At 37.9% G+C, this 12,362-nt stretch overlaps 1 protein-coding gene across 1 annotated transcript in view; it reads right to left on the bottom strand.

The window, feature by feature from the left end:
* Positions 1 to 12,362, bottom strand: part of STX8 (syntaxin 8) — a 242,399-nt gene that overhangs the window by 216,635 nt on the left and 13,402 nt on the right. The window contains exon 3 of the mRNA XM_054571252.1: positions 6,789 to 6,883. Within this exon, the coding sequence (XP_054427227.1) occupies positions 6,789 to 6,883 (95 nt within the window). The remainder of the gene's footprint in view (positions 1 to 6,788; positions 6,884 to 12,362) is intronic.

Genomic DNA, 12,362 nt, shown 5'->3' with positions numbered 1-12,362 from the left:
TATATGTTCATATATACAGAGAAAAACCTCTGGAAGGATATGCAAATAACTTTCTCTAAGAAGGAGGAGCTAGGAATTCACGGTGTGAGGGAGACTTATTTTTTTGACTATTGTTTGTATTGTTTGATTCTGTTGTATGCTAATTAATAAAAACACATTTCAAAACCATATGCATAGTATAATACTTTTAGTTCAAAAGATTTGTGAGTGTGTGTGTGTGTGTGTGTGTTCATGCCCAACGAAGCCGAGGGTGACAGGTACCGACCATCAACATTGTTAACTGTGAACGATGAGACAGGATAGGATGGGGATGAGGAAAAGAGAGCAGAGTCACTGGTAAAAACTAACAAAAAGAAGTGTGTAGGAAGAAAATGCTTTTAATAATAAAAACAATACAGACAAGTTTTAGAATTTAGCAGACAGGTACAGATTTAAACTAGTTAAGAATGGAGTAATGTAATTAGAGAACATCAGTTACAAGAGCAGTAAAACTTGGTGATTGTGTTTTATAGATTAGTAACTAAAGAACAGGATCGCAGCCAGGTAACGCTAGAAGAGGTCTTACAGGTCCCCTGACCCAACGCTCTTGTTCTCCTCCCCAGGAAACTGGGGCCCAGCGGGGCTGTCACCTGGCTGGTCACAGCAGGGAGGGGCTCGAGTAGCTCTTTCTGCTCCAGAGCGTGGCTTCCCCACCATTTTGCGCGGGGCTCAACCACCGTGTTCCAGGACTTCTCCACCCTGCAGCTCCCAGCACTGCTCACTTCATTTGGCCACCTCTAAGCATCCCGTTAAAAACAGTATCAGTAACAATACTGGTAATACTAATTCAGAATATTCTGGCCTTGGCCAGTAGCTCAGTTGGTTAGAGCATCATCCTGATACGCCAAGGGTGCAAGTTTGAGCTCCCCGTCCTGGAACATACAAGAATCAGCCCATGAATGCACAAGTAATTGATGTCTCTCTCTCACCCCTCCCCCGACTCCTTTCCTCTCTCTCTAAAATCAATTTTTTAAAAAAAAGCATATTCCCAGAAACTTCCTGTAAATCTGGGAAAACCAACCAATACCCACTGGGAATATTCTACCTCTTTATTTGTAATCTGTTCAGAGAACAGAGAGCATAAGGAGATTGGGGGCAGGGGATGTTGTTAACAAGAGGTTGAAGAATCACCCCGGCAATGATCACACTGCATGTATGTACACTCACGGCAGCTGGGGGCGTGGTGACAGGGTGAGGAAGGTCGAGAAAACAGGGCACTCAGGCAGTGGCCAGTGCTGGGGTCTCCTCTTCCATCAGCAAGATGAGTAACCCAGGAAGGTCAGAGAACACACAGACGTGGGAAATGAAGCTCTGACTGCCACAGCACACTTCCATCAGCTAGGATGAGACGTAAGGTTGCGATGAGAGCAGGCTGATTTCATATTACCAGCAGCTCCTATTACCAGCAGCTCCTACGGATGTTCTGAAGCCCCGCCTCTCTGCATAACCTGGGAGGCACCTTGCCCCTAAGACGAAGGGCAGTGAAGATGGGGTGGACCCACAGGATGCCCACACCCCGACTCCAGCTCCCGGGTTTTCTCTTTATTCTGTAGAAAGCTTAAGAATTTAGGCAAGGCTTACTTGTCAATTAATTGCTCTGGAGAAGGAAGTTTGCAGATAAACCCTTCCCGGTGCCATCACAGAACTGCAGAAGACTGTGTAGGCTCCTAGAGACCAGATTATTCTGGCTCACAAAGCATTCCACCTTTTTCTTTCTTTTTAAACAATCTCTACTGAATATCTGTTATGTAGAGGTCTTCCTCAAAGCACTGATCACATTTTGCAAGTACTATTTTAATACTATCATTATCTGTGTACTATGATTTAACCTCCTTATGTGATTATAAACTCCATAAGGAAGGACTATGTGTATTTTCAATGGTAGCTGTAACTTTTACAATCATAAAATAATAAGTAGCAGCTAATCCTCAAAGAAGGCTTATTATATGCAAAGCACCTCCTATGCATATAATTTAAACCTCACAACAATCCTATAAACCTGGTGTACTTTAGTTATCCCTTTTTCTCACAGATAAGAAAAACAAGGCACGCAGAGATTAAGTAACTTATCCAAAGTTACCCAGTATAAGTGTTGATATCTTTTATTCAACACCCACCATACAGGGGGTCTAGTCCTGTGAGGTGCTTTAAACATATTTTGTTCAACTTTCACAACAGCCTCACAGAGTATAATTATTCCTACTGGACAGAATGAAAGGAAGTCAAGGAAGGCTGAGCTGCTCTTTGGCCCTGAGGGCATGGCGGAGGGGGCCTCAATCTCAGTTCAGTCTGGTTCCAAAGCCAGTGTTGTTCCCACTACACCAACAGCGCCCTGATGTTTGGACTTCATAGAGCAGAAACATTTCCAAAAAAACCGGGGGAGAAGGGAGACTTATATAAACTTACCAATTACATATTTTGCCATGTATGGCTATTCAAAAATAATCACAACAAACTGTTTTTACTATCATGGTGAAAAACAAGGAGATTTTAACATTAAAAACTAGAACTATGCAACAGATTATAAATCAAAAAATTTCTGCTGACATAAACATGATCTTGTCTTTATTCTTCTCCCACTACGAGGCACCAGTGTAAACTGGCATGGACAAGTACAGGGTTTGAGGGCCACTTCACTTCCATCGGAGCCACGAGGGGCTGTCACTGAAATCTGTTCAGTTAGCCTCTCCATGCCTACAGATATTCAAGTTTGTTATAAGGAGATTGCTGCATCTATCTCTCCATCTACCTCTCTATCTACCTATCTTTGTTTTCCTAAAATAATAGAAAGTGGAGAAAAGTTATTCATAGATTTTTTTAAAAAATATTTTATCTATTTATTTTTAGAGAGAAGGGAGGGAAGGGAGAGGAACATCCATGTGTGGTTGATTCTCACACGCCCCGCCACCGGAGACCTGGCCCGCTACCCAGGCATGTGCCCTGACTGGGAATCAAACCAGTGACCCCTTGGTTCGCAGGCCGGCACACAATCCACTGAGCCACACCAGCCAGGGCTATTCACAGATTTTTTAAATTATTCTACAGAACTTCTCCCAAGACACCAAAATACCTTTTGATACTGAATCTCTTTGTAAAGACATTTTAAAATTCTCTTTAAAGTAGCAAAGATGCTGCCTTTGAACACCCAAGCTTCACCGAGAGCCGGTCCTATGAATAACTGTAATGCTACCTGACATTTCACACATAGCCTCACGTAGCACACACCTTTTCCCAACTGGCAAGGCAGTCGGCATTCCCGTCTCAAAGAAGCCCTGGGAATAGAGTTCATGCTTTTCAGCCATTTTAAACTCTCTGGCTGCAGGACTCTGGCTTATGAATTGCAAACTAACTGTTCAAAAGCACAGAACCTTCGTTTTAATTTCACATTGATTCTTGCCAGGAGAAAAATACTTTTTTCAAGAAAGAGCAATAACATCTTGTGCCTAAACTCCATGAATTTAATTGTTTGGAGAGTATTTTCATAGGACTTATCTTTCGAGCAACTCCTAGTGTTCTTTGGAAAGCTTCATGAATGTAGAAGGGCATAAATTTACTCAGCAAAGTACCATAAACTCTCAACTACCCGACATAGTAAGGAAATGTGGCATTCAAATATTCACATGGAAAAGGTCACCCAACATTAATTATGCCTCAAAAAAAGGATTAAAAAGTCACTCTATTGGCGATTTATGGACAAAAAATTTTCTAAGAATTACAGCATCATAAAGTATACCTAATAAACCACAGTGAGCACTGTTTAATCTTTCTGATGATTAAGGAGGGTACTGAGGAGCTGCACTATAAACAGGATTTGTCTTGGCCCTACAGCAGCATGCCAATTACCAGGGAATTCTAGTTGAAGGCATGCCAAGTGACAGCTGATTGTATTATTTCTGCTAAAGTAGAATGCAGCTTTTAAACAACTGGCTTTGGGGCCAGACAGCCCTGCGCTTGGACCTTCGCCTTCCACGTCCCAGCTGTGGGGTCCACAGCAAGCTGCTTAAGATCTCAAAGATTCCTCTCCTCGGTGAAAAAACTCCTCTGCAGGAAGACTGGACTCTCTTTCCAGCTCCATCAGTGACTTGGGGTGCAAGGTCTGACCTGGCCTCAATACAGTTTTTGTAAGGAAGGGAGGGAACCAACCAACCAATCAACCAACCAACCAACCAATGTGAGGTTATTAGGACTGACAAGCTGCTATCTGACAGATCTGGAATCCAGGGATAGTTGCCACAAAATTGTTTAAAATCTCTGGGAAGAGGAAGGTCAGGGGAAGGGAAGATGTAGAGGGTGGGGCAGGAAGAAAATTAAAAAGTGGCCTTCATTACATAGAAATTATCTCTTCATTCTATCAACAGAAACTAGCCTCCCTGAAAATACAAAGGTTTGGAGCGCCCCCATGGGGTGGATCATCTGAATTTCATCTTTAGTATTGGTTTCCAATCCAATAGAAATAGACATAATTGTTTGAAAAAACACATAGGATTTTAAAAAGAAAGCTATTATATTCCAGTTGAGGTTTTGATTTCTCCTAGGAAATTCTAAACTATCCACATTAATGTCCTTAAATATTTTCATAACATATTCAATAATTTTGTTTGGTATTTAAAACGCTTAGTGTTTAATTCTGAGATCACCACAACACCAAAGTCTATGAGACTTCAAAAGATGGTCAGATAAAAAAAAAAAGATGGTCAGGCTGCAAGAATGTAGAAGAATACAGTCAATTATTATTGTGGAGTGCTTAGTGCTCTCTATAATTAATAACTACCTATCAGGATTATAGGCAATATTTTGGAAACCAGGTCCTCCTCAGTTATAATTATTAATTGATAGTTATTATAATTATTACTAGAAAAGAGTAAAAGTTCTTAATTTGTATCTTTTGTGCCCTATATATTTAGCACATAAGTATTGTAAGATGACTAATAATCAGTTACCTTAATGGAAGTTAGCAAATACATAGTTGTTAATATTGCAATGTGTAACAATACTTGGTTACCTTTCTAATACATGTGGTTTAGGTAACAATAAAATGAATTTATACACCTTGACTTCATGTGCAGACTTCCTAATACCTAGTAGTAAAAGTGGAAAAAATGGCCCTACCAATCTGAAACTACTTGAGGTCTATATATTAGACCTCACTTGTTGATTTTGATGAAATAAAAACTCTTATTACAAGAGACTAACTGTGCAGTAATAAATGATCCCACATGGAGGGTAAAGTTAAAAACTAAATGTATCAGGAATATTCCAATTGTATTAAAAATAAGGTTCCTCTTGCTTGTTGAAATTAAACTTTTTTTGAAACCTCAGTGGGCCAATAACTGAATATTTGGAAAATCATGCACCTAATCTACTTTTTTAAAGATTTTATTTATTTATTTATTTTTAGAGGTGGGGAAGGCAGAGAGAAAGAGAGGGAGAGAAACATTGATTAGTTGCCTCTCTCATGCCCCTACTGGGAACCTGGCCTGCAACCCGGGCATGTGCCCTGACTGGAAACCGAACTGGCAGCCTTCTGGTTCGCAGGCCGGCGCTCCATCCACTGGGCCACACCAGCCAGGGCCTGCACCTAATCTAAATCAACCTCCCTGGTGACGTAAGGGGTTACATGTAGAGAAAAATACTTTTTAAAACATTTTCTATGTTTTATCTAAGAAACTATATTCTTACATTTCTCCATATTCAAAAGGGGCCAGTGCCCTCGCCAGTATGGCTCAGTTGGTTGGGTGTCATCCTGCAAACAGAAGGGTTGTAGGTTTGATTCCTGGTCGGGGTCCACAAGAGGCAGCCCACGTTTCTCTCTGACAACAGTGTTTCTCTCCCTCTCTCCCTCTCTCTCTAAAAGCAATGAAAAATTGTCCCCGGGTGAAGATAAATAAATAAATAAATAGATAAATAGATAAATAAATAAATAAAAGTGGGCAGCAACAACTATTTCCTGAGATACTAAAATTTGGGATTTGAGTATGAGCTACTGACAATTTAAAAAAAATGAAATGATTTGAGGTCAGTTTTCAAACCAATATAAACTCAGGTTTAAAGGATTTGTTTAGTTATTAGGTCACATATATTTTGCTAAATTGATCGGATTATGAATTTCTAAAAACAATGTTTTAACACTTGACAGTGTTGGTGGAAGGTTGAACTAATGACACAAATTTCTTCAATCAATGGCGCCACCCCCCACCCCCCGCAATACCCAAGCCCGTGCCCGAGGCAGCGTCCGTACGCTACACTGTGGAAGAATCTTAATGCGAACAAGTACATCTCAATAATTTACATAAACAGGGGGAAAAAAATGTATGGTTTCTATTGGTATTGGCCTCTCAGAAAATAAAATGGATCACTCAAAATTCTGGAAACTCCAGAAGCGGAATCACAGCTCAGGAGAACCGTGGAAGTGTTCCGACTGGAGCGGTGGCTAACCACCTCCAAGGCAGCCTAGACGGGGCAGTGCAGGGCTCTGTGTGGATAAGGCGCTGACAGCACTAGCTCCCTGCACTGTAAAGGTTACACCCAAATAAGTCCATTCCCTCAGTCTGTCTTGCTTCGCCAGCATATTCACTGTAACACATGTAACAGACACTTAAAATAGAAATCAAGATTATAGGCAATATTTTGGAAACCAGGTCTTCCTCAAGCTGTGGAAAAATCTGGGTGGCCCAGATTCCTTCCTTTCTTAAAATACGACTGTTTTTCCTCCCACTCTAGAAAAGAGGTGGAAATGTTTACATGGATACATCTGATGTGTTGACACAGCTCTTAGCAATAAGTCCTTCAAAAGGGCGATCTTTTCCTTCAGATTCTGCAACAAAGCTCTGATTGTCACCGTAAGCTGAAAAGAAAAGAACACATCCTAAGTATGCTGGTCCAGAGGGATGGAATCTACTAAAAGTATCACATAAACACTACTTTAAGTACTATGAGTCAATCAAGGAAGGACTGAAGAGACACTCAGTCAGCCGCCCAAGGACAAGCTCAGGGTCAAAGGAATCTTAATGGGCACTCTACAGCCTGACCAGGTGGTAAGTGACTCCAGACCTGAACACAGACATTGACTGGAAACCGTCACTTTGCTCTCGCCGTCTACTGAAGTCTGTCTCCTGAGAATCGACCCTCTGATCCTGTCTCCCGTGAAGCCATGCCGGACACCGTTCCCCAGGCTTCACTCTCCCCGGTGAGAAACGCATAACACGCTCCCCGTCACCCCCCGCCCCGCCCCCCGCTTCAGACGACAAGATGGCAGGGGCCACTGCCATCCCCACCAGTGTTCTCTAAACACGCCGGTGCACTTATAACTCACTTAAAGGTTTTATTGCTGTGTGTGCTTTATATACAAAAGGAATGTTACCCATATATCCCTCATTTTCCAGGGTTGTGTGAATTTTTTCCAATCATTCTACAAACCCAGAGGAAATCTTTGTTTGTGACTCTAAGTGCTACATTAAAGGATGAAGGAGGGGTGGGGAGAGAGATTCTCAGAAACTTAGAAATATGAAAAATAAAATTGCCCATGTAAACTAAACATAGTCAGCCATGAAGGAAATGAGAGATACGTTTAAAAAGACATACTAATCACAAGTATCATTTGCTATCTTGTTAAAAGTAGCAATTATACAACTACAATGGGAGCAGGGACTCCTGCCTTAGATGAACAGCAGAACACCAGAAACTGACCAAAGGCTACACACATGAAGCAACCCTCAAAGGTATCAACAGCCCTGGCTGGGTGGCTCAGTTTGTTGAAGCGTTGTCCTGTACCCCAGAAGGCTGTGGGTTCAATCCCCGGCCAGGGCACACAGAGGAAGCAACAGATCAGTATTTCTCTCACATGGATGTTTTTCCTCTCTCCCCCCTCCCCTACCTCTTCCTCTCTCTAAAAAATCAATAAAAATCATATCCTCAGGTGAGGATTTTTAAAAAAAAGACATCAACAGCCAAGAAAACTCTAACCTTAACTATTCTAATACCTCTGGAAACCATAGAAAAACCACCCACAAAGCTTATGGGGGAAAATCAAGGAGAGAGGATTTCTCCTCATTCAAGAAGTAAAGAGCTAAACGAACAAGTAGAAAAGCAAAACATAAACACACACACGCACGCACACAGCCTAAAGAGTCTACAAAATTAGACCAAACACATTCATGAGATGAAAGAGTATGTAGCCATTAAAAAGTATGACTAAAATCTAAATTTGTTAATTTGTTAACATAGAAGGATATCCATCATAATTAAAAGGAAAAAAAATCAAATCATAAAACAGTATGTCACCCACACAAGTAAAGAATAATCCAGGAACTAAATACTTCAAAATGGCAAGGATGGTTATCTCTAAGTAGTGGGATTTTATAATAATTATAAGAAAATGATTACTTTTATAACCAGGAAAAATCCATTATCATAATTTAACAGAAACTTTAGAAGGAATGCCTAAATTAGTATTTTGAGCTAGTACACCCTAATAACAAGCACTGACAGGGATAATGGAAAAAAGGAAACCACATGCCAATCTCCATTAAGGATTATAAATGTAAAAGTCTTTTTACATTAGCAAAGCAAATTCATAATTAAATTAAAAATTACAATATGCCATCACCACGTAAAATATACTCTAGTAATTTAAGAATAATTTGATGTTAGAAAATATAATAAAGCTAACAGTGTTAATGATTGAAAACAGAATACACATATGATTAATATAGCATGGGGGAAATTAATTAAAAACAAAACAAAGTGAGAAAACTATGAATGGAACAATACTGCCTTAACTGCAACAATATTTAACTTTGGCCTAGAAGTTCTAACCAATGCAATAAGATAAGTTAAAGAAATACATAAGGAATAGAAAGGAGATAAAATTATCATTATTTGCAGATTATTAATAGTCTATTTGGAAAAGTTAAGAGATTCAAATCAAAGATTACTAGAAACAGAAAAAGATTTCACTGTGCTAATCAATCATAAAATGAAAAAAATCAAGGGCATTCCTAAATTCAGTAATAGCTAGGCAGAATTTTTTAATTATTATTTTTAAACTTCATTAACAATATCAACTAAATATAAAAATTATCTAGCACGGTCCCTGGCATATAGTAACTTCAGGATATACTGCTAAAGGAATGAATAAAAGGAAAAACACTCAATATTATAAAAATGTCAATGCTCTCCAATGTAACCTATAAATATACTATACATTTATTCAAAATCCCATTTGGAGTTATTTTATAGGAGAGAAGGTGGCAATCTGAGGCACAGCAGAAAACTCTTTTAATGAAGCTATCAAAAATCACTCTAAAAGAAGGGTCAATGAAACAATATATAGAAAATTCATGAATAGGTGTAAAAAAGGGGGCATTAAGCAATCGGATATTAAATCTTTATAGGAAAAAAAAACTACAAGAGTATGATGTTGGCAGTTACCAACAGCTTCATTAGTGCAACAGAACAGGAAGTTCAGAAGCAGTGCGTTTGTGTAAAAATCCAGTGAATAAAATACAAAATATTTCATATGTTGGAGGGGAAGGTAATTAATAATTTAGCAAATGGGGAAAACACCAGAAGCCAATAATACACCAAAATAAAACTCAAATTTTATAAAGATTTGTGTTTAAAAAAATAAAAATTTAAGAAATGCTTAAGGTAGACATCAGAAGTAGACAGTTATCCAAAGACATCAAGAAGGCTGAATATCGACGTTGAACTCAGAAACCAATTGTTTGTCTTTACCTGTCTGCTAATGACACTAGTCATAATAATAACTATACTTGTTCTTTGTTTTTTCTATATAATGCAACAGTTTTTGATTACTGAACATGTATTAGATAACTGTTAATACTCTTTGTATAGCTTACGTAAATAGACAAATGCCAAATACAGAAAATGAGACAGAAGGCAAAACTCGGATCATGGCAATTCACAGAATAAAACTGATCCAGAGTGTTTTTTCACACTGAAGGCCAGAAGGCATGACTGCCTTCCATTTATCTACCCTAAATTTTGTGGGAAAAATTAGGCTTCCACTCAGATCCCATGGTAACAGCATTGCTCCATCCTCAATGGTCAACAAGATGAGGCCACACTATGCGACCAAAAGGCTGATTGTCAATGCATACTTCAAATCAATTTATGACCAAAAGGGAGAACTGAGGATGACAAAAAGCAGTTCTAAGGAAAGTAACCTCACAGGGCGATGTGATCATAAATTACTAACTAGGCAGGTAGGTCATGGTGAATAGTCATCCCCTGGCCCTAAAATTTCTTTTGTGAAAGGTTTTAAGCAAGTCCTGTCCATTGTTCTTGTGTGTCTGAGTTAACACATCTTTGAAAAATCACAAGTAATACCCCTGGAAGCAGGTATTAACCCCCAGGAGAGCAAATAATCTTGTTAACTATCCTATAATCCAATCCCCACCTTGCTTTCTTCAATCTTCCTTCCGTCCAAGCCTTAATTTCAAATAAATTTAAAAAGCTGTAAAACTGTTATTCTCCAAAGCATTTGCTATTTTGCTCCCTGGTCTATGGGGACAGTTTGGCTCAAACTCTTATAAAAATTCAAAAAAGTTTTCAATTAGGAAAAATATTTATATAATGTCTGAGTGTGAAAGACCTTTTTCCAATTTTTTTAAATATTTCAATTACAGTTGACATAAAATATTATATTAGCCTCAGGTGTAAAAAACCTTTCTAAGCATTATCTGCCCTTCCTCTATAAGAAAACACCACAAATAAAAATACTGATAATTTCAAATAAAATTTAAAAACAAGTACATATTTAAATTTAAATTTAAAAACTTCATTCACAAAATCAGGGCTTAATATAGTTAACATATATATGCAGAACACTTTAAAGTTAAGAAACAATAAATTAGGTTAAGGATACACACACACACACACACACACACACACATATACACACATATACACAGTCAATTCCAAAAGGATGAAATACAAATACTCAGAAAATATACAAAAAAACGTTTAGTAACAAAAGGAATAAAAAAATGCATAGTAAACTATTATATACTTTCAACTAACAGAGATTTTAAAAAGATAATCAGAAATGGTATAGAAATATAAGTATATAAATATATATATGTATATATAAATTTCCCCCCCCAAAAGGCTGCCCTGGAATTTTATATAACCTAAATCCAGAAAGCATACATTGAGGAACTTACTCTAATCTGGGCAATAATCTAGCCACACTGAAAACACATTTATAATTAGAAATAATCTAACTGCCCAGGAAGATGATTCTGGTTAAATGGATCGGAGATCTAAATGTACCAAAAATCAAACCATACATTTACTAGAAGAAAACAGGAATAAATGCCTTGTAACCCTGCAAATACAAAAGCTATGAGTGAAACAGAGAACCAGTCAAAGACTGACAGTGAACTTCTTTTTAAAAAACAACGTATTCACATGACAGTAGATTCCATAAGCAAAGTTAAACAGCACCTGACAAAGGAAAGGAAACAGTCACCATACATAACAAACAACTAATCTCGCTAATATACAAGGAACTCTTGAAGACTAAAAGACCAACAATCCAAAAGAAATATGGGCAAAAGATAAGAAGTCAGTTAACAGAAAATATATATATATTAAAAATACTGCCTAAGCATCTGAAAACATACACTTCACATGAATCATAATATGAAAATTCCTAATTAAAACTACACTGAAATATTATATGTTGCTTATCAGATAGGCAAAAATCGGGAAGAATGACAGCACCCCATTGGCCAGCCTCTGAAGACACAGACACTCTCACATCGTTGGCAGGGGCGTCAAAAGGGCCAACCCCGGAGGAAATAAATTTGGCAACAAGGAAAAAAAAATCACATATGCCTTGGTTCTGAGAATTTGCCCATGAAAGACACTGCCACAAATACAACGGAAAAAAGCACAAAGCTATTTATTGTAGCATTATTTACAAGGGCAAAGATTGGAAACAATCTACACACCCATCCTTAGAAGACAGATTAAATGATCTATGGTACATTTACACACTAGAATACTATACAGCCCTAATGAATTAATATGGAGAAATTTCTATGATTTAATTTTTTTAAAAGCTAAAAGAAAGCATTTTGTTTAAAAAGAAGAGAAGACACACACACACTTATTTCTGCAAAAAAGTAATACAGGAAGAATAAATCAGAAATTAATGAAAATAGTTACTTAAAAGAAGTAGGTGAAAAAGGGGTGAAAAAGTGTGAGACAAGAATAAAACTTTGAGTGTAGCTTTGCATATAAATTTTGCTTTTTTATCAGTTTAAATGTTTTACATATTTAAAATTATATTAAAA

The sequence above is a fragment of the Pteronotus mesoamericanus genome, unplaced genomic scaffold (genome assembly GCF_021234165.1).
Source record: "Pteronotus mesoamericanus isolate MK-2021 breed Mesoamerican mustached bat unplaced genomic scaffold, CSHL_Meso_final contig_22, whole genome shotgun sequence".
In the NCBI taxonomy this organism is placed as follows: Eukaryota; Metazoa; Chordata; class Mammalia; order Chiroptera; family Mormoopidae; genus Pteronotus; species Pteronotus mesoamericanus.
This window is presented reverse-complemented; position numbering and strand designations above follow the sequence as displayed.